At 28.2% G+C, this 22,165-nt stretch overlaps 5 protein-coding genes across 16 annotated transcripts in view; 3 read left to right on the top strand and 2 right to left on the bottom strand.

Annotated features, from left to right (window-relative positions):
- Nucleotides 1-179: 179 nt before the first annotated feature.
- On the bottom strand, nucleotides 180-2,653 carry LOC122634900 (ER degradation-enhancing alpha-mannosidase-like protein 2). The gene has a single exon (XM_043824397.1). It carries the CDS (start codon nucleotides 2,273-2,275, stop codon nucleotides 209-211), a length of 2,067 nt encoding a protein of 688 aa, XP_043680332.1. The 5' UTR covers nucleotides 2,276-2,653; the 3' UTR covers nucleotides 180-208.
- Nucleotides 2,654-4,406: 1,753 nt separating this feature from the next.
- Nucleotides 4,407-9,773, top strand: LOC122634905 (annexin B9-like). 8 transcript variants are annotated; one of them, XR_006328507.1, is made up of 8 exons: nucleotides 4,411-4,648; nucleotides 6,873-6,916; nucleotides 7,057-7,438; nucleotides 7,557-7,636; nucleotides 7,709-7,955; nucleotides 8,084-8,265; nucleotides 9,371-9,512; nucleotides 9,616-9,756. XR_006328507.1 is itself a non-coding variant. In XM_043824413.1 (8 exons), exons 3-8 carry the CDS (start codon nucleotides 6,887-6,889, stop codon nucleotides 8,542-8,544), a joined length of 972 nt encoding a protein of 323 aa, XP_043680348.1. In that variant the 5' UTR covers nucleotides 4,411-4,648; nucleotides 5,830-6,074; nucleotides 6,873-6,886; the 3' UTR covers nucleotides 8,545-9,563. The 8 variants fall into 8 exon arrangements, 4 of the variants coding, with proteins under 4 accessions (XP_043680347.1, XP_043680348.1, XP_043680346.1 ...); XR_006328505.1 differs by lacking the exon at nucleotides 9,371-9,512 and adding an exon at nucleotides 8,494-8,677 and having other exon boundaries at nucleotides 9,616-9,753; XR_006328506.1 differs by lacking the exon at nucleotides 9,616-9,756 and adding an exon at nucleotides 8,494-8,610 and having other exon boundaries at nucleotides 9,371-9,563.
- Nucleotides 9,774-9,802: 29 nt separating this feature from the next.
- LOC122634906 lies at nucleotides 9,803-10,737 on the bottom strand. The gene is made up of 4 exons (XM_043824415.1): nucleotides 10,644-10,737; nucleotides 10,462-10,563; nucleotides 10,290-10,382; nucleotides 9,803-10,208 (listed from the first exon to the last, which is right to left on the bottom strand). The coding sequence occupies exons 1-4, from the start codon at nucleotides 10,735-10,737 to the stop codon at nucleotides 9,952-9,954; spliced, it is 546 nt and encodes a 181-aa protein (XP_043680350.1). The 3' UTR covers nucleotides 9,803-9,951.
- A 1,569-nt stretch (nucleotides 10,738-12,306) lies between these two features.
- Nucleotides 12,307-15,917, top strand: LOC122634901 (transcription initiation factor TFIID subunit 6-like). 2 transcript variants are annotated; one of them, XM_043824398.1, is made up of 9 exons: nucleotides 12,307-12,706; nucleotides 12,851-13,103; nucleotides 13,476-13,794; nucleotides 13,889-14,292; nucleotides 14,379-14,582; nucleotides 14,653-14,835; nucleotides 14,975-15,191; nucleotides 15,387-15,706; nucleotides 15,793-15,917. In XM_043824398.1, the coding sequence occupies exons 2-9, from the start codon at nucleotides 12,924-12,926 to the stop codon at nucleotides 15,886-15,888; spliced, it is 1,923 nt and encodes a 640-aa protein (XP_043680333.1). In that variant the 5' UTR covers nucleotides 12,307-12,706; nucleotides 12,851-12,923; the 3' UTR covers nucleotides 15,889-15,917. The 2 variants fall into 2 exon arrangements, with proteins under 2 accessions (XP_043680333.1, XP_043680334.1); XM_043824399.1 differs by having other exon boundaries at nucleotides 12,309-12,706; nucleotides 15,399-15,706.
- Nucleotides 15,918-16,720: 803 nt separating this feature from the next.
- Nucleotides 16,721-22,165, top strand: part of LOC122634902 (ubiquitin carboxyl-terminal hydrolase calypso) — a 7,001-nt gene continuing 1,556 nt past the window's right edge. Inside the window, exons 1-7 of one of the 4 annotated variants that reach the window (XM_043824402.1) lie at nucleotides 16,721-17,014; nucleotides 17,561-17,619; nucleotides 18,185-18,399; nucleotides 18,530-19,284; nucleotides 19,384-19,514; nucleotides 21,607-21,705; nucleotides 21,803-22,119. In XM_043824402.1, the coding sequence (XP_043680337.1) occupies nucleotides 17,013-17,014; nucleotides 17,561-17,619; nucleotides 18,185-18,399; nucleotides 18,530-19,284; nucleotides 19,384-19,514; nucleotides 21,607-21,705; nucleotides 21,803-22,119 (1,578 nt within the window). In that variant the 5' untranslated portion in view covers nucleotides 16,721-17,012. Of the gene's footprint in view, nucleotides 17,015-17,352; nucleotides 17,620-18,090; nucleotides 18,110-18,184; nucleotides 18,400-18,529; nucleotides 19,285-19,383; nucleotides 19,515-21,606; nucleotides 21,712-21,802; nucleotides 22,120-22,165 lie in introns of those variants that run through there. The other 3 variants (XM_043824400.1, XM_043824401.1, XM_043824403.1) reach the window with 3 other exon arrangements.

The following is a 22,165-nucleotide window of genomic DNA, read 5'->3' as shown; positions in this document are numbered from 1 at the left end:
AAATAACAATTATTTCATAATCATTAGAGTCCAGATTAAGAATTACCATATAACAATTGTATATTTTCTTCAAAAATAGATTTCTTTTTAAATTCAAATAAGATATATTTTTAATATGGTTAAATTAACAATGAAATTAGAGAAAGGTTTGTTAAATGAATAAAATAAAAGACCAAAAATTATATAAATAAAATTTTTTAAATAAGTATTAAAAGAATTCTCCTATAATAGATATTCGTTGTAGAAATTGCTGTGATTGACAGGACAAAATCTGATACATTAATCTTGCTGTAGTATTTGTTGGATACATATTTTTTTTTCTAATATTTTCTAACATGATTTGCGGTTCAAATCTTGTAATTTGATTACTAACTGCTTTCTTAGGTAGTTTTGTATTATTCTGAACTGTTGCAGGGTCATATTGATCATTTGAATTAATAGATGCTTCAAAAGTATCTGTAGTTTCACTATCATCAGCTTTGTAAATTACATTTGGTCGTGCTACAACTTGCATCTTTGCAGAATCAGAATGAAGTGTTTTATTTGTATTAGTTTCATCTTCACTTTTTGAAACATTTTTAGAAAGAAGTTTTTGTATAAATAATGTTTCAACATTTTCATATTTTTTACTTTTTACTTCATTTACAAGTTTATGTCTCAATTGTGATAATTTTACTATTTCAACAAAATTATTAGTGTCATTTTTATGTATATTATCATCTTTATGAATTGTATCTTTTGTATCATATTCTTCTTTAAAATTGTATTTTGTAAAAAATTTATCTGAGGTTGATATCTTATCTGGTAACATATTTTGTATTCTGCGACAGCAATATAGTGCACCAGGATCAATGGGATGTGCTTCTGTATTAAAAACATATCCTCCAGAATCAACGATACAATGACCCCATTGTGTTTTTATTATATCTCCTTGTTGTCCATTGTTATGAATAAAATTGTCTGGATCAAAAAGAAGATAAAGATATTTTGTTGTTTCTGCAAGAAAAAAAGATTCCATCCTATCTGCTTTCCGATGATCGCGTACATCATCAATGGTTGCATAACCGCATTTAGTTTTGGCACTATGTTGTAAACTTCTGAGCATATCAACTCCTACTTGAATTAGATATGGGTCTCCAGTTGCTCTATATAAATACATCACAGATTCTATAAGTTCTGGTCTCAATGGATAACTTTCCCGATCTGTTCCAGCTTCACTTTGAGGAATATTATAAAATTCTGGAGTAAAGCCAAATTGTTTCCAAACACGATGATAATTATGTAAGGATTTCATGGCATCTTCAATTTCTCCAAACAGACTTAATACACCTGGCCAATAAGCATCTAAAGATTGGAACATTGGTAAAGTCACTTGACCTTTTGTCATTGAAACCCATAAATGCCAATCTTCTCTGCGAATGTATTTTTCAATAGCAGCTTTATGTTCATGAAACATTGTAGCTAGCCATGGGTCCTGAAACAATAACGTGCCTTTTGCTAAATACTCAAAATATGAATCAACTCCTGCACCAATTCCAGAATCCTGAGCAGTCCAATGGCCAGTCAAAACATCGATATGATTACCAACTAATCCAATATTAGATTTATAATGATTTAATGCTTTTAAAGCGTTCATAGCAACTTCTTCGTAAAGGGGATCACCAGTTAAGCGAGAAAGTGTTCCAAATTCTAGAAGAAATGTGCCTATGCCTGCCGTACATGTAATGCTCGTTTCTCCTTCAGGAACTCCATATTTCAAATTAACAGTTCCATATGGCATTCCCGTTGGTGTATCAAAAGCAGGAAGTAATCTTTTCGCCATATCTTCAGCAAGACGTAATAAAGGACCGTTGCAAGGCCATCCTGGTTCTAAAGATACACCGGCTTTGCGTGACAATAAATGAGCACTCAAAAGTCCGCCAACCACTCTTATGTTTGTTTCAAAAACAGATACATTAATATTAGCTTCAAAATTCTCCCTATCACTTATTATTTTAGCTACACGACGAAATTCTGAAAAATTTCCCATCACAGCTAAGGTATCTAAAGCATCAATTAACGTTAATGAAAAACTACCCCAAGTATCAAAGCCATCGCAACTAAGTGATCGCAATTCGTCATAAGGATATGCATAAGATAAATAACTAGAGTATGCATGATCAAACATAGATCGCACTTCTTCCCTGAGAGCGATTAAGTCTTTCTTCTGATATTCTCGTGCACCACTTACGAGTATTAGAACCCCAAAAATTAAAGCAGTCTTGAAAAAAATCATTATGGAACAAATAATTTCTTATTTTGTCCTTTCTCTTCTAACCTTTTAAAAATTAAGAATTTTTATTTAAAAATTACGAAGAGAAAGAACGAGGAAGAGAAAAAGAAAGAAAGAGAGAAAGAATTCCCTTTAATAAAATAATAACAAATTTTAAATTATCTACATTTTTCTTCACTACAAGTTTCAACGTCTAATACGACATATAATCACCATCCGTGAACTACTTTACATATTGATCAATACTGTACATACGATTGAAGTCACTGCGATTTGCGCTCTCTCTAGTAGTTTAATTTTTTATCGAATATTTTTATTAATCCTTTACAATCGATAATCTCAAACGAAAAATATTTGTCATATTAGTTTAAAATTGAATTATCTCTGTATAAAGTACAAATCCATAATAATGTTATTATTAAAGGGATATATTCATATTATTATAAATAAAATATATATTTAAATTTGATATCTTGTTTGTAGCTTTTAATTTTTCACGTTTTACTAATATTGGCGCTATTGTCGTATAAACCATTTATATTATGAAGTTGGTAAAGAAATTTCAAAGGAGTTTATAAGATCGAAATAATTTGTATTATATTATTAATATTTATATTATCGAATAAATATATTTGTATTGAATATATTTACACGCGAATATTAACTATATCGTCACTTCTTTCGTATATATCTATATGCTTTAAAATAGAAAAACGCGAAACGTTAATCATTGAAAAAGAATTAAGATCAGTAAATAAAATACTTCTTTATAATAATTTATTCATACGTGTATCTTCTTACGTATGATTTTATATTCTGTCATATTTTACGTATCCTATGTGTCACGGATTCACGTCACAAACTTTGCGTCATAGTAATGATGATTCTACTCTCAATGAGTCGTGCATAATTTATTGACTAATGATCGATCTAAATATATATATATATATCATCTTTCTAAGGATGCGTATAGTTTTCTTTTCATATTTATTCTCGAATATATCGTTTCCATATTATGAATTGTATTTTATTATTCACATCATAGAAATAACAGGATACGTCACTTGTGATTATAGGTCAAAGAATATATAATATATCCTGTGCGTATATATATATATATGTAGGGGCGTACATATGCGTATCCTCCCTGATTCTTTTCCGTATAACACATGACACACATGTGTGTGCTAATCATCGAAGATAGTTCATTCAAAAAAACAGATTCAAAGAAACTAACTGTTTCGAATGAAAGAAAATTATAAAAAAGATAACGTGATGTACACACACACACACACACACACACACAATATTAAACAATTTCCTGTAATATCAATTATAGAACAAAGCATAAATTGATATTATTTCTTATTACTTATTGTTACTTTTTACTTCTTTAATTTATAAAATTTGTTTCATTTCTTATATCAAAACTAATTTATTAACAACTAAATGAGATATGACTCGACCAAGAAAAAATATTATTTACGAGAAGAACCTCATTGATATAGCCAGTCCTGAGAATAATGTCACCAAAGAGAAAATTCTTATTCAAAATCAAAACTAATTTATCAAAGGACAAAACACATATTCATTTATGTAATCGTAAACATACACACACAACAAACAAACATATATTCTTCTATATTCAAATCCTTTGAAAATGTAGAAGAAGTATAGTGGACACAAAAATAATTGGATAACACAGTTCTCTTAACGTAATACTACGTCACTATTCTCTCTCTCTCTCTCTCTTTTTCTAATTCTGATACATTCATTATTTTCTTTCTTTCTCTTTCTCTTCTCCTCTATCACATTTTACTATTCTCTATTTCTCTCTCTCTCTCTTTCTCTCTCACATTTTACTACTCTCTTTCTCCCTCTCTCTCTGTCACATTTTACTACTCTCTCTCTCTCTCTTTCTCTCTTTCTCTCTTTCTCTCTTTCCTCTTCTATCTTTCTTTTTTACCAAAGCCGATGAATCATCCAATCTCCTTGTACTTATTTTCTTGCGGATTCCAATCAGCGTTAGTTCGACGAATTTGCTAGCGTGTCGATACGTTCTCTCTTCTATTCTTTTTGCTCTCACATCTCTCTCTCTCTCTCTCTCTCTCTTTCTATCTTAACATGGCTCTCCACGTCATCGACCAAAGTTAGTCGTAGTAGCGTTGCGTCGTGATCCCACCAATGTCCTCTTCTTCTTTCCTCTCCTTTTCTCCTTCCATTCTTTGTCACGCACACACACCATCCAAGATTTCAGTTTCTCAGTTTCGTGCTGCAGTCTATGCCGGCTCATCGTCGATGATCGTCCCTTTGGTTGACTTCAAACTCTAGTTTTCGTTCCGTCTCCGGTTTATCGATTACCCGGAAATATTACAGGTGAACATAGGAAATTGTTTTAGTAACGCTTTTCTATTCATTTCCGAATTAATTATTTATCACGCTTTTCGTTGCTACATCTTTCTCATTATACAACTTTTTGAAATAATCGTTAGAACAATTCGATCGATGACAATGACGATTGTTTCGAATAGAAATAAAATATACATTAAAACTTTCTATTATTTCATTCTATAACGACGTAATGTTTTGAGGAACTTAGTTTTCCTCGTGTGTAAATAACGGGGTAGATAAAAATAATAATTTCATTTTGCCTCAAAGTTTATTAATTAATATTAATATTTAATTGATTTAATTTGTTTGTTTATCATTCTAAGGAATAATATGGTAGATGAAAAAAAAAAAAGTACCAATTTGCGATTAGAACGTTTATTACTTGTTACTTTACATACTATTATTTCAATGTTTATCAATACTTCGTTATATAATTCATTTTCAAAACTAAGGTTAAGGCTGAATTATGCATTATTAATAGTTCTCTATTTGCAAGGAATGATGTCATTATACTATTGACAGATATCACGTTTTAACTATAACTTTAGAAATTATAACAAATTTCGAATATGTTAATAAATTAGTACTAATTTCGTCAAACTCGATTTTCACTTTTTGATATCGCTTTTCTAATCGTTCTTTTTCATCCTTTCTATTACTTTATCTTTCGTAATTTCGAAATAATTGTTATGATAACTAGATCAATGATAATTCTGATTAAACATAGATAAGGAATATCTACAAAAAACTCTCTATAAATTATGTAATATATAATATAATAGCATACTATTTTAGACCTTGTTTTCATTGCAACGTGATAGATAAAAAAAGTAACAATTTGCAATAGAACGTTTCTTACATATTATGTTACTTATTACTTTATATATTACAATATCATTCTTTACCAATACTTTACTTTACAAATTTAAGAGGCTCGAGTTACGCAGTATTTTCTATTTACAAACAATGATGTTATTATACAGTACTATTAACATAAGTCACGCTTCAAAAATAACTTTGAAAATAAAAAGAAAAAAGAAGATCAAATAAATGGTAATTTCGTTCAAACTCGACTTCTTGAAATATCCTACGAAATAACTGCTGTAATACAGAAAACATACCAACGCAATTAAGTAATACGGTTTGTTGTATTTGTCATTGAATAGCCTGACGAATCGTCGAGACTTCTCTGAATTCCTTTCCTTTCCTTTCCTTTCCTCTCCACTACCGCATATTCTCTTCCTCCTCTTCTTCTTCTTCTTGCTATCCTCCCCACTCTCAATAGTTGGTCCAGTGTTCATTATACCGTATGAAGCACACATAGCAACCGACAGTTCGTGCGACGAGTTGGTACCGGTAACTGTGTTTGGAAAAGAAAGATTGCGTCTTACCTTTAACCACGAAAGAAAAGGTAAAGGAAGCCACACCCAAAGAATAATTCGTTCTTTTTACTTTTGTATCGATGTCGAAGTTCGAAGAAATTTCTTTCTCTTTTTTCCTTTTTTCTTTTTGACTTTTTTGTGGTTTTCTTTAGCGAACGACGTGCGTGTATAACATTTTTATTCTCTTCGATCAAAAAGAACCAAAATGGCGGTCTTCAATCGTACTACGTGTAATGTTCGAATATTAATCGATAAAGCTATAAAATTATTATCGTATCTTTCTCTTAGCCGACTCGAATCAACACGGAACAGAATCATGAATTATCTCGATGTTTAGTTTTGTTTTTGTCGTTTTTTGTTTCCCCTTTTTTTGACTTCTACTTTAACTTGATTAATTACAAAAGATCGATGACCTTGCGTGTTACTGTGAAACGTGTTGACATACATTTTACCTCGCCCTCGTAATTACGGAATAGGATGTATCTGTCGATCGATAATGTCCGGCGTATCGTGTTACGTGAAAGACGAGAGTTTATACCTTCTTAGATCGTTAAATGATACGTAATTAAAGCAGTTTGATAATGCAGTAGATAGTGCTTTGATAACAGCTCGATTTACATATATGAATCTTTTACATATCTTTCAAAGGAAATGAAATGTTTAGGAAAATGACTTAAGTGACAAAGTTTTTAAATCTATCAGATTGTTTAGATAATTTAAACTATCGTCGTAGTTAATATTTTTCTGTTGAATGGTTATTGCGCACAAAGAAATAATCCTATAAGAACATCGCTTAATATTCCTCTTTCTTTTCCTTTTTTTTTTAGAAATAAAAGAAGAGATGTCTCCCAATCAATATTATCACGTGCAGGTATGTCCATGCGTACATAATATATAATATATAATATATAATATATATATATATATATACATATTAAATATTCATCTTTTTATTACGATACATATCTTAAAATATATCTCGTATTTTAAATATCCCGCGTATTTTCATAGTGCACGCCAACCGTCTACCCGGCTGATCCTTTCAATTCCGAAGATGATGCGACTATTTTACGAACAGCGATGAAAGGTTTTGGTACCGATGAACAAGCCATTATCGATGTACTTGCTCGTCGTGGAATCGTTCAACGTCTTGAAATCGCTGAAAAATTTAAAACGATGTACGGGAAAGATCTTATCTCCGAATTGAAGTCCGAACTTGGCGGGAATTTTGAAAAAGCTATTATCGCCTTGATGACACCACTTCCAGAATTTTATGCAAAAGAATTGCACGATGCAATTTCTGGAATGGGCACAGACGAAGGTGCTCTTATCGAAGTACTCGCATCTCTTAGCAATTATGGCGTTAAAACTATAGCTGCCGTTTATAAAGAGCGTAAGCTTTTTTTTATTCAATTCTTTTCTTTCCTTTTTTCTCCTCTTTTTTAATATCTAATTATCTTTTCGTTTCTGTTTTTTTTTTTTAATTTTTTTATTTATTTATATGTATATAGTATACGATACTGAATTGGAGGATGATCTTAAAAGCGATACTTCTGGACATTTCAAGAGACTTCTCGTTTCCTTGTCGTGTGTAAGTAAAAGAATATTAAGGAATAATTGATTTGAATCGATTAGAATTGATGTAATATCAATGTTATTTTAGGCAAACAGAGATGAAAGTGCAGAAGTCGACGTTGCGGCTGCGACGGAGGATGCCGAAAAACTTTTAGCTGCTGGTGAAGAACAATGGGGAACGGATGAGAGTACGTTTAATGCTGTACTGATCACGAGAAGTTTCCCACAATTGAGACAAATTTTCAAAGAATACGAACGCCTAGCTGGTCATTCATTGGAAGAAGCTATCAAACAAGAATTTTCAGGCTCTCTCGAAGATGGTTATCTTGCAGTTGGTAAGAAAATACTTCATTGATCAGACGAATACCATATAAAATTCGTATAAAAAAGAAAAAGAATGAATGAAAAAGGTTTTCTTCGTAAACTAAAAAATATATATATATATATTTTTTTTTTTCTTCAGTGAAATGCGCCCGAGACAAAACCGGATACTTCGCAGAAAGGCTTTACAAAGCTATGAATGGAATCGGTACTACTGATTCAACGTTAATACGAATAATAGTAGCACGATCAGAAATTGATTTGGGTGACATCAAGGAGGATTATCAGAAAATTTATGGGACATCTCTTGCAGGTGACATCGATGTAAGTTGATCAATTTTTTTAAACGATGTTGATAATCTTCATTTTCACTAAAATATGTATGTATATATATATGTGTGTGTATATATATATATATATATATTATATATAACCACATAGTATTTGTTCATTGCATTGACAACATTTACATATAGACTACTTTTTTTTTTCTTTCTTAACTCTCTCACTTACGCTATATCCTACCTTCCCATAAATTTCCATAAATTTCAGGATGACACTTCCGGTGACTACAAGAGACTCTTGCTTGCTCTACTCGGATGAAAACGTTTCGATCGTTCAACATCTCCTTTTTGCTTTTAAATCGTATTTTAATACCATGGATGATACGTAATGATTATCTCTCCTAAACTTTAAGTTAATTAGTTTCTTCTCAATATGATTCTCACGATTGAGGGTGAATAAGATTTGATATATGTATGTGTGTGCGTGTTCCAATATTTTTTCAATTCATTTCGTTTTGTTTTCTTTCTTTCTTTTTATTTTTTTTTTATTTTTTATTCATTTTGTCCCTCGAATAAAATGCAGATAATCGCATTTATTGATCATGCTGACCTGCACTTTAAAATTACGTTATATACGAACCTTTTAAGAGAAAAGATTAATCGAAATCTCATAAAACAAAGGCTGTGAGTTACTACAAAAAAAAAAAGAAAAAAAAAAAAAAAAGAAAAAAAAAAAGAAAGAAAAAAAAAAAACAATATTTTGTATCTTCAATTTGCGTTACTTTATGAAAATATCGACTATTTAGTCATTACGTTATCCGATTTATAACTTTCTCGCAGGGGCTTTGATAAATAAAAATATGGTAGTAACACGAGGATTATGGATTAATACAATTACCATTAATACATATGTGTGTAAATAACAAAGTATACTAATTGTAATTTATTTTTGGAACATGCATGCGTATGTATGATATTCGCCGTGGTGTGAATATATATATATATATATATATATATATATATATAAACACGCACAGGTACATGTATATGAAAAAAAGAAAGATTAGTACAAATTTTCACACACGATTGCTTCCATATTAACGCAGACTTTAATTTTTCCCAAAAATCTTTGTTTCCGTTTACAGAACGACTGCAGCGAAGACTTTAAACGCCTTCTGATCGCACTTTTGAATTAATGAAAGATTACGGTGACTTTCTTCTTACCTGAGAGTGATTCAATCATGCATCCTTAATATTAAGTATTAATCATTCGCGTGTCTCACAAATGTAATATCTATATTTGTTTTTAATAAACATGCACGTGTGCGAATAATGTGATTACTCTTTATGATATTTTTTACCAACGATATTCACTTATTCTTTTTTCCAGAATGATTGTGCTGCCGAATGGAAAAAGCTTCTGATTGCAATGCTGAACTAGGTACATTAAATTATCTATTCAATTTACAATTTACAATTTACTTTTTTATGTTTTTATACGAAGAAAAATTTTTTATTGTAAGAAATCTTTTTTTTTTTTTTTTAATTATTAGTAAATACTTGAATTTCAATTTTAATAAATATATTTATTAATAATTAATGCAAACAAAAGAATTGATATACCAAATAATTATTAACATTAACAGAATTAAATGTAAATATTTAAAATATACTTAACTTACAATAAAAATATCTGTAGCTTATGACATATGACATTGATATAAAGTTATATCATTATGACATTGGGATATGCTTTATATATCTTGTTTGCATATTTAAATTTATTAATGCAACCTAGTGGTATTACTATTATTTCGTGTGCAAATACTTTCATTTTTATTTCAAAACATAAATGAAAACCATTTTTATTTATATCTATGTCATAAAGACGTAAGCAAATATAAATTAAATGTGGCAGTTTTGGCAATGATAGCAAATGTGCAAATTCTAGAAAATTGTAGCAAACTGGTGGTGGATTTCTTGCTATAAAAATGTATACATTTAAATATATATTGTGTCTATATAGAATGTATTTAATCAATTAGAAATTTTTGTATAGATTACCTGATATTGTTTCATTGATTATAGAGAAATTATTGTAAGACATAGTGACAGAAAATCCATAATCTTTTTCCAAATAAGATGCATTTCCACAAACTAAAAATAATATTTTGCTATAAAGAAAATATAAATATATTATTAATATGCATTAACAATATTAATATTTATTACTAACATGTTCCATTTAGAAAAACGATATCATATTCTATATGTTTGCAACATCCACAATTATATCTAATACAGTTACAATCTTCATCAATTGAATTAATAATGTTATCTGAAATACAACAAAAAATATAAATAATATAAATAAATGAATTACATTTGATTATATAGATGTTTATATTATTTGTTTACTTATATTTCCTTGTATAAAGGGATTTGCTATTATTGTATCTACAATAAATGCAGATAAAAGAACAGCAATACTCAAATATTTGATATTAGTCATTTTATCCTGTAAAATAAAAAATTTATACATTTTTTAAATATAAGAAATACAAATCTGTTAATGTTTTGTTTATATTCTAATTATAATTAGACGAATGCAACAATTACAAAACTTGTTATATCATTATCAACATTGTAATAATTTATTTAAAAAGCTACAACAATTAAGAAAACAATGATTATAAGTAATATTTATTACAAATAGATTTCGAATGGAAATCATCAAAATGTGACAAAGTAATGACAGTACAAAGATAATTTTATAAAAAGGAAAATTGACAAGTATATGTTCTAGGAAAATCATTTAAGAAAAATTATATTGTTTTGAAAAAATCAAATAAGTTTGATGGAAAACAAATAACAAGTAGGTGATTGTTAGTTTCAAAACACGATTTCAATTTTTTAACAATAATAATCTTTCTTTTATATGATAAGATTAGCGAAAATTACAGTTTTTCTTTTTTATTAATGCAAACTTGATTGTATATGATTAGTAACGATAAATAATATTATAAATAAATAATTATTATAAATTTATATATTCTTAGATTTTTATCGTGGAATTAGTGAGTGAGAGGAAGAGAGAGAGAGAGAGAGAGAGAGAGAGAGAGAGAGAGAGAATAAGAGAATGAGAAAGAGAGAGAGAGAGAATAAGAGAATGAGAAAGAGAGAGAACATGAGACATAGAAAGAGAAAATGAAATAAACAAAAAATACGATAAGGAAAAGAGATATACTTACGAGATTAACAAGCACTATGAATAAATTATTTTAATAATTCACAATTTATGCTTCAAAGAACAACTTAGTATCTAATATGAATCAAAATAAATGATCTTTTTTACAATGATGACAATAAAAACTAAATTAGAGATATCATTATTCTATTATCGATAATCGTTCGAAAATAATCTAACAATTTAAAAATTGATATTAGAATCGCCAAATACACGTTTATATATATCTATATATATGTTTTTTTTATGTATGTTGTTTTATTATGTATATACATGTATATATATCATGTACAATAAAACTTAAGATTTTATATTAGAATTTAATAAAGAACGAAGCGATGATAAAGAAAAGCAAGATTCAGATTCTTTAAGTGATTTGTTCATTTGAATTGACTACTATCGGCAGAATCATGAACTAAAAGACATGGTAGTTTTCAATTACTAATTAATTTAATTAATTTTGATATTTATTATAGAATATTAGGAAAACATCAACTCCACAGCGATAAGCTTTAAAAAATTTTTTATGACTTTTATTTTTCAAATTTATAAATTTAGAGAATATTTTCACGCAATAATTAGATTAATTTTGATAATTTTATTCTAATGACTTTGATACTTTTTTGAAATCTTTGAAATCGAAGCTTAGTCTTACATCAGATTAATACAAAAATTTCTTCATATCAAACAATTTGTTTTTTTATAATTATAATATATTAAATAAAATATCTCGTATAATATTGTTTTTTTTTTTTTTTGTATTCTATCGATTACAGTTTAATTTTTACTGGATATATGATACGAATAAATTTCATGTGGTACGTCACATATGTTTACACAAGCCGCCGTCAGGCGGCGCTAACGACCTGTTTTGGCTATTTCTTTATAACCAATATATCGTTACTATACAACGTCGAAATGTTTTCTATGTTCAATTAAATATCGTCGAATTTAGTGCAATGGCTGATGCCGTTGATGTCGTTACGTTCTTTGGATTTGAACGGTCGTTTTAAGTGAAACACATAACTGAAGAAACTATCAAATTTGTATAAGTTATATTTGTAAATATCATGTATTTTGATATTCGTCGACAAATAAGAAATGGAAAAATATTATATATGTCAATGAAAGGATATAAAAGTGATCAATTTGATTTAACAAATTGAATAAATCATAAGTATCACACATTCATGCAATTAATATATGAGAAAAGTCAAATATTTATGTGTAGATGGTAAATATTTATTTGTATAAATATCCTTATAATCTAGAAAATAACATAGAAATATTAATATAATTATTTCAAAATATTGATAATTCATTAGATAATTTTCTTTTAACCATTAATGAGAAATAATATTTTACATGTAATGTTTAGACTAAATAGGAAATTATAATATACTCCAAATCATTGTTATATAAGACAAATAGTTGTTTATATTGTATATCATATGGAATGTAACAATCAAAATACGTCAACAATGAGTGAAAATGAATCTATGTATGGGACAACTTTATCTCAAGAATCTATAAAAGTGATCGCTGAAAGCATAGGAGTAGGAAACTTCCCAGATGAAGCAGCTAAGGATCTTGCTGAAGATGTCAGTTACAGACTTAAAGAAATCATACAAGTTAGTAGTAAATAATATCAAATTTTATGTTATTGTTATAGTAATAATGTCATAGTAAATACGGTATGTTGCAAGTAAAAAAGGTGAACTAAACAAAAATCCATTTTGAATGTCATGTGAAGTTTATCTTATGTTTCGGTAAAACTATTTTTTATAAAAGTTATCCAATATTTAAAAAATTTTATTTTATATGGAAAGAAAGGACAAACAACTTGAAAACTCTATGGTTTTGTTCTTTGTAGGTAATAAACTAGTTTATTGAAAAAACATATTATCCAATATTGAGTTTATCTTTTGTACTTGCAGTGCCTTATATATATATATTTATACGCGCCAACTGAATTGTATCATTCTTACATTATAATTTTATAGGATGCTGCAAAGTTTATGAGACATGGCAAACGTCAACGTTTGACAACTCATGATATAGATCATGCATTAAAAATTAAAAATGTTGAACCAACGTATGGATTTTTTGCTAAAGATCATATACCATTTCGTTTTGCTTCTGGCGGTGGTCGTGAATTGCATTTTGTAGAAGAAAAAGAAATAGATCTCAATGAAGTTGTTTCTATGTCTGGTGGACAGGCATGGCCCAAATTACCTTTAGAAATAACTTTGCGTGCACACTGGCTTTGTATAGATGGCGTACAACCAACAATACCAGAAAATCCACCTCCTGTATCTAAAGGTGATCAATGTGCCATATATATTAATAAATTGTAATCATTAGTTTTATATCATTATGAACAAGGCTAACACGAGTAATTTTTTTTTTTTTACAGAAGCTCAAAAATTGGAAAGTGTTGACCCTACAAGCAAGTTAACTAATAAGAATCAAAATATAGGTGCTGGAAAACCAGGTGGTGGTGGCAAAAGTCAAAAATTACGTAATGTAGAAACTGTACATGTTAAACAATTGGCGACTCATGAGTTAAGTGTAGAGCAACAACTATATTATAAGGAAATAACGGAAGCTTGTGTTGGCTCTGATGAAGCTCGGAGAGCAGAAGCATTACAATCATTGTCTGCAGATCCAGGTTTACACGAGATGTTAGCACGTATGTGTACGTTTATTGCAGAGGGTGTACGAGTTAATGTTGTGCAAAATCACCTTGCACTACTTATCTACCTTATGCGTATGGTTAAAGCACTTCTTGATAATCCAAGTCTATATCTTGAAAAATATGTATGTAGTTTATTATGTGTAATATTTGTTTTGATTTATTTATACGAAAGTCTTTTCATTAATCCATTAATGAAATCAAATTACAGCTTCACGAGTTAATACCGTCAGTTGCTACCTGTATAGTTTCACGTCAGTTGTGTATGAGACCAGAAGCTGATAATCATTGGGCTTTGCGAGACTTCGCTTCTCGATTGATGGCTCAAATATGCAAGAATTTTAATACTTCTACGAATAATGTACAAACTAGAGTAACTCGTATGTTTAGTCAAGCTTTAGCTAAATGTAAAGAGGTAAGATAAATTTATTAAATATATATATAAACATCTCTAAAGATAAACTTAATAAAGATAATTTTTTTAGACACCTCTAGCTTCTCTCTATGGAGCAATTGAAGGATTATGTGAATTAGGTCCAGAGGTGATAAAAGCTTTAGTTATACCAAAAGTGAAATCGATTTCTGAACGCATCGAATCATGTATCGAAGGTCCAGGATTAACCAATATTGATAAAAATGGTGCTGGTCATATAAAATCATTACTCGTTGTAAGTATAATCGTTATTATACTTTTTCCAAGAATAATTTTTTCAAAAAGTAAAAAATATGATATATGTAAATATATATATATATATATATATATTTTTTTAAGATTAGGTATGTAAAATAAGAATTGACAATTTTCAGAAATCAGTAGCACCTGTTTTAAAAACGGTACGAACAGCACCAGATTATGTTGAAGAATATAAATTGGATTATGGATACATAGGACCAGCCTTATGTGCAGCAGTTGCTAAAGCTCGAACACAACCTACGGCTTTAGCATCAACTGCTACAACTACCGCATTAACTACAACTCAGCAACAGGGACCTACTTGTACTACCAAAACTCTTGTACAAACAGGTAACTCTTTTATTGTTACATGAATTATGAATAATACGTTTTCCATCTTAATTTTAAATATCTTAATTTCTAAAATATTTGCAGTTTATCTTTTATCATCAATCACATCAGTAAATATTATCAGAAAGAGAATATATATCAGATTTATATTTTATATAAATACAGTGTAATTTGTTTTTATCTTATTCTTATTAGAAAATGTTTCAGTGTCAAATTCGAATCCTGGCCAACAAGCAGGAAGAACGATAATGCTTGGTACAAGTAGAACTGGTAATACAACTACAACTGCTGGAGGTCAGAAGTTTGTTATTTTGCAATCTCGATCTCAAACACCTACTGCATCTAATATAAATAGTGGTACGATACAACAACAGCAATCTCAGACGCAACAACAACAAGTAAAAATTGCACAAAGTAATGTAAATTCACAAAAACCACATTTGCAAAATGTGGCGCCTAAGTTGGTTGTTGTATGTATGTCTAATAGTACCCATACAAATACATCTGTTACTCAGGTATGTAATTATGAAGTATAGTTCGCAATATTCTAAATCAAAAAACATTTTTTTTTTTTTTTATATTATAATACATAATTTTTCAGCAAGCAAATATGACAAACAAGACGCAAAATGTCTTTGTAACACAACAGAGTGTAGAACATGCATTAAGTCCAGAAGAAGAACAATCATTTGAGTAAAAGTTATATTTTGAGTAAATTACACAAAAGGAAAAAAAAAACAAATGTTAAAGTAAATTGTAGAAATTATTTTTGTACAATATTTCTCATATATCATGTGCATAGTTGTATATAAAACAAAATTTTGGTACATATTTGCCTATTCTATTAAACAGAATTTTTTGAATATTTTCAAATATATTGAGTATAATATTTACGGTCATTCCTCTTAATTACAAAGAATACAATCAACAATGTGTTTAAGTAAAAAGTATTTTAAGAGGCATATATATATATATATATATATATATATATATATATTCTTGATTCATATATATATATATTCTTGATTCATACGAAATCTTAAGTCATTTTCAGTGGAAATATTAGATTATCTACGATCGTTGCGTGAAATTTTGTCGGTAAGCCATCTCTGGTGTAAAAGGTTCTTAGACATTATACGTCCTGTATCTTTTACCATCTTTTACCATCTGAGCAAACAAACCATTAAATATATCACGTAATAACTTGTACGGATTCGTATATACATGAAAATGCAAATTCAATGAAATAACTAATAATATTTCTTGTATCTATAAATTAAAAAAATCATTGTTTCCTTAATCTACGTTTATCACGAATAAATCTATGTTCATATAAATGTAATTTTCAAATATTCGTAACTCCTTATATATACCAAAATCAATATTGAATTAATTATATCGATAATGTAAAGTTTTTTATTTTTAATAACCCTGTAATACTGTACAAGTGAAAAACATAGTATATATTTAAATGTACTTATTTCATCCTTGTGTATACTTTTACTCAATACGTTCTTCGTAATTACTATTTTCAAAATTATGTCTGTTTTCATTGTTGATATAAACAATTATAAAACTATGGATGATAAACAGCCTTAAAGACTCGTATTGTTCTATCCAGCAATGTGATTGGTGGACGGTAACTTGCATTCGCCAATCCAGTAGCATCAAAGTCGAGACGTCAAAAGTCAATAGGGTACTAACGTCACATAATATACATAAATAAGACTGAATAGAATTTGTGAAGAATCTAATGAAGGTTTCAGATTTAATACATATTCTATAAAAATACAATCGGAATTAGGTTCTATCAATTATTGCATGTAAGATTTGATTTATATATAAAAATTTATAATGGGACTAGTTTCTTATAATGGGATTAGTTTCTTTTTACTTAAATGGGATGGAATTATTTTCGCACGTATTTAAATATACATTCATAATAATAAGAATAATTTATATATATATATATAATTTCGTTATTTATTTTGATAGTTTGGACGTAATATTTTTAGTTTAGACCTGTTGTATAACATTTAATATTTTGTGATATACTTTCACTATCATTATTTAAATATTGTTATAAATAATATAACAGGAATGAAAATGTTTTTAAGTCATTTAACTTTTTCCATATAAAACGAATGTATATAAAACATATTATATTATACTAGTATAATATAATAATAAAGATGGTTATACAATACATTACGTCTATCTATTTCTCTTGAAATGTCTGCCATCATCACGTGACTTTATCACGTGATACATGTTTTGATGCAACATGGCGCTTTTAACTGACAGTATAAGGTTAAAATTATAAAAGTGTACGGTTTTATTATCTACAACGGATTTAAAATTGATTGCAGGATGCCTGTTGACATTAATCGATTAACAGAAGGTTGGCTAGAACTCGAAAGTGATCCAGGTATATATGATTTATAAATGGATATAATAAAAAATAATTTAGAAGTTTTATATGTTTATAATTCGTATACATACATATATATATATATATATATATATATATATATATATATATGTATATATATTGAGTACTTTGTATTGAAATTACATTTGATATGACATTACAGATTGATATTATTAATTATTACTTTCATGTTTATGTTTGCAATTAATGTAACATGTAAGCAAAGAAAAAAGAAATGGACAATAATTTTGAAAGTAAAATGTAATTAATGATCTGTATCAAAAAGTTAGAAATTTAAAACAAGAATTGGTTAAACACTTAACAGCTATCAGTTGAAGGATATAAAATACATCAAATGTATTGTACATTTCATTAAATTATCATTTCAACATATACAATACACAATTTGATGTCGGATACTATTAGCAAACAAATATATTAATGTTTGATCAGATGTTTAAGTGTATTTAAGTGTTAACATAAATGAGTATTTACTATATATATTTGATATATCTACATTAAAAAACTTAATTATGACTGACTTTTTTTTATGTCTTATTAGGATTGTTTACACTTTTGTTAGAAGACTTCGGTGTTAAAGGCGTACAAGTTGAAGAAATATATGATTTACAAAAATCTTTGGAAGGTCCTGTTTATGGCTTTATATTCTTATTTCGTTGGATAGAAGAGAGACGTTCAAGACGTAAAGTTGTAGAACAGACCGAAAGTTTTGTGAAAGATGAAGATATTGTGAATAACATATTTTTTGCGCAACAGGTTTATTTTGTTTATTACAAGTTTATTTATAAGAAAAAAAAAACAAGAATAATATATGTAGCAATAATAGCATTATTCATTTAGATCATAGAGTTTATCTTAATTATATTATATATATATTTGTATATAGGTTGTCCCTAATAGCTGTGCAACACATGCGTTACTCTCTGTTTTATTGAATTGTCCGAATATTCATTTGGGTACTACTTTATCGCGTTTAAAATTGCATACATCTGGTATGTGTCCAGAAAATAAAGGATGGGCAATAGGTAACACACCAGAATTAGCTTGTGCTCATAATTCGCATGCTATGCCACAAGCTAAAAGACGTCAAGATAAAAATACTGGAGTTTCAACTGGTAGATTTACTGGTGAAGCATTTCACTTTGTAAGTTATGTACCAATAAATGGTAGACTCTTTGAATTGGATGGTTTAAAACCATATCCTATGGATCATGGACCATGGAAAGAACATGAAGAATGGACAGAACAATTTAGAAGAGTTATAACAGATCGTTTAGGAATGGCAACAGGAGAACAATTACAAGATATAAGATTTAATTTAATGGCTGTTGTTCCTGATCGTCGCTTAGCTATTTCACATAAATTAACTATGTTGAAAACTAATAGACAAATAGTTTTGGAAGCATTGCAACAACTTGTAAAGTTAAGCCATCAAGATAATGGAACAGAGAAAACAACAAATGATGCTGAAAAAATAGAAAAATCATGTGATAGAAAAAATAAAGTAGATGAAGAAAATCTATTACCCAATAAAACAGAAAGAGATGAATCTTCAACTCCGTCTATTGAAAGAAATAATGATGCTACAATTGATATTGAAGAATCAACTTCAAATATTGGTACTGCTAAAATTGAATCCAGGTTAAGTAACATTAAGTAACATTAGTTGTAAACAAATTATTAAGTTTACAAGTTGAAAATATAATTATACTTTACTAATAATATATATTTCTACTACAGTGTGGAAAAGGTAGTGATGTGTGCTTTAGATTATGCTACTCCGCTTCGAATCCAGACTTCACCAGCCCATAGTTCATCAAGTACTGATACGTCTTCTGAAATTGGATCTGCATTTAATTCACCCACTCAAGGTAAGTAAAAATAAATTTTTTAACGATACATTTCTAAAGATATTATTATATTACAGTCTACTCACCATATATCTTTATTTAATCCATACAAAGTTGTCTTGTAGTGCATACATTTTTTGATTTACAAAATTTCAAATTATTTGGACATCTCATACGAACTGCTTTAATATCTGTCGTTATCTTTGTTGGAAAATAACATATATAATAATATGTATCTGAAGTAGGATCTTCTGTTTTTCCAATTTCTTTACATATTTTTTCTTTGGATATGTCATTGTTAGTTAAAGAATTATTGATTTCTGTATTATTTATTAAAGGTAATTCAGTGAATACAGATTTATGTTCTTTACATATTTTGTATTTATAAGTATCACAAACTCTTGTGTATTCATTAAAAGCTGTATTATCTGGACAAGTAAATTCTTTTACATGTGCTTCTAATGGTTCACATGTGTAATATTTGATGCAATCACTTTTATTTGCAAAACGTATTTCCTTTATGCATGGTATAAAATGTATAGAATTTGATTTTATTTTATAAGCCATGGATTTATATTTCTCTATTGTCAGATATTCTTTATTTCCAAAATCATCAATAATCATAATTATGCTATTATCAGTGTTTGCATTATTATTTGTTTTATGTATAATATTCTCTCTAGTTTTATTAAATTTTTCTATAATGTTATGTACAGAAGAGTTTATATCATTATTGTATATTTTATGCTTTTCAATATCAGAGAAATTTTGAAATTTAGTTGTGCTTGTAACAACATTATGGTAATTAGTTTGAAACATATATCGCTGGATAAGATATTTCAGTAATATATTTGGAACATTTTTACTATATTCAGGTGATTCAACAGGTTTATTATGTTTTATGAAATCAGTTGATGGTAATGTTAATTGATCTAAAGATAACAGGAGTTTTTTGTAAATTGTTAAACGATTAATTAATTGATTTATCCAAACATAATGATCTTCCATCTGATCTTTACTTTCACTTGTAAATGGTAATGCCGTTTGATTTCTTTTATTTATATATTCATATACATAATTTTCTTCTTTTTGATTGACTGTGACTGGATTTATAATATTATGATTATTATTATATTTACTATCTTTTTTATGTATAATAGTGTCTTCAATTTTAATAGATGGATGTAGATCCACGGATGATTTGTTTGACAAATCGGAGGTTTCATTAGAATTATATGCATTATATGCATGAGCATTTACAAGAAATTTTGAATTTGTTCGTGTATTATTTGGATGATCAATAATCTGGATAAAGTTAGAATTTTTGTTTGTTGTCGTAGAAAATGATTTATTTTTTAAATGATCACATGACCAAGTATCACTGGGAAGGACACATGTTTTTAAATATGGTTGAAATACCTAAACACATAATAATTTTCGAATGTATAAAGGAAGTATAAAAAAAAGTTTATAAATGCTAAACTAATGCACTTAAAAATATATTTTGTAGATATTAAGATAATTTACCAAATTATCATTGCACTTTGATGGAACCCATACAAAACCATCAATTGGTAAATTAATACAGTTGTAAAACATAGCACAATTTGTATTGTGAGGTCTTTTGAATTCTGGACATTTTGAAGAATTTACCACAATAAGAATTAAATAGAAAGAAAAGATCGTGAATAACATGTTAAACTATCACTCTCGTTAAAATTACATGTAAGACTACGATTCAAGAGTCTTGTGCTTTTAGCTTATATACTCTTCACACATTCCTACCACGTGGTTAGTATGTTTTCTTTGACACCTTCCAAAGAACAGTTATCCGTTATCCGACCGTTCTGACTTTAAATGTTTATAGTTTCCTTATATCAGTTATTCGAGATTATTAAAAAATGTATTACAATATTTATGAGAAGCCTAATAAAAGCAATATTACACTTTACACGAATAATATGAATATCATCCTATTTGTCTGGACACTTATTAGAAATGTCTCACAGTTAAATTTCATTATACTAAATAGAAGATATGGATCGATATTCTCTACATTTTTCTTTTTGTTGTTTAAAAATTAAACTTAAAAAATTAAACAAATTTTTTACAGCTTGGGGCTGGAATTCAGGTCAGAGTAGTCCAACATCGACGAAAGATTTTAAAAAATTTGTTGTTATCAGAGTGGCTGGAGATGAAAAGAACGAAGCAGGTTTAAGTAAATAACAATTTTGATATGAATAAAAACGATAATTAAAATATGCTTGTTTTTTAGAAACGATAAATAAAAAAGAACAATTTATTGCTAGGTCGTTCCCTTGGTAATATTAATATAAACGGAAAGAGACTGGTTTCAGACAGCGGACATTTACATAAGAAAGTCTGTTTATCCGGAGAAGTAAGAATACCACATGCGCGTGTAAAAACCAGCAATGGTGATACGGTAACGGAAGAAAAAAAAGTTGAAAAAATAGATCCAAAATTATGTTCGAAATATCCGGAACTTTTTGAGCCGCATACATTCGCTCCGAAAGATCTCTTAGCGTTATTGAAAAATTTAGAACATGAGATAAATACTTGCGAGACTAGTTTGAAAGATGAAAACGATAAAAGAAATAAGTATAAAGTTAGTACATAACATTTCAGAGAATATATTCCAAGCGATTATGAAT

This window comes from Vespula pensylvanica, chromosome 16, assembly GCF_014466175.1.
Source record: "Vespula pensylvanica isolate Volc-1 chromosome 16, ASM1446617v1, whole genome shotgun sequence".
Taxonomy (NCBI): Eukaryota; Metazoa; Arthropoda; class Insecta; order Hymenoptera; family Vespidae; genus Vespula; species Vespula pensylvanica.
Note: the sequence above shows the minus strand (reverse complement) of the source record. Positions and strands in the feature narration are given on the sequence as shown.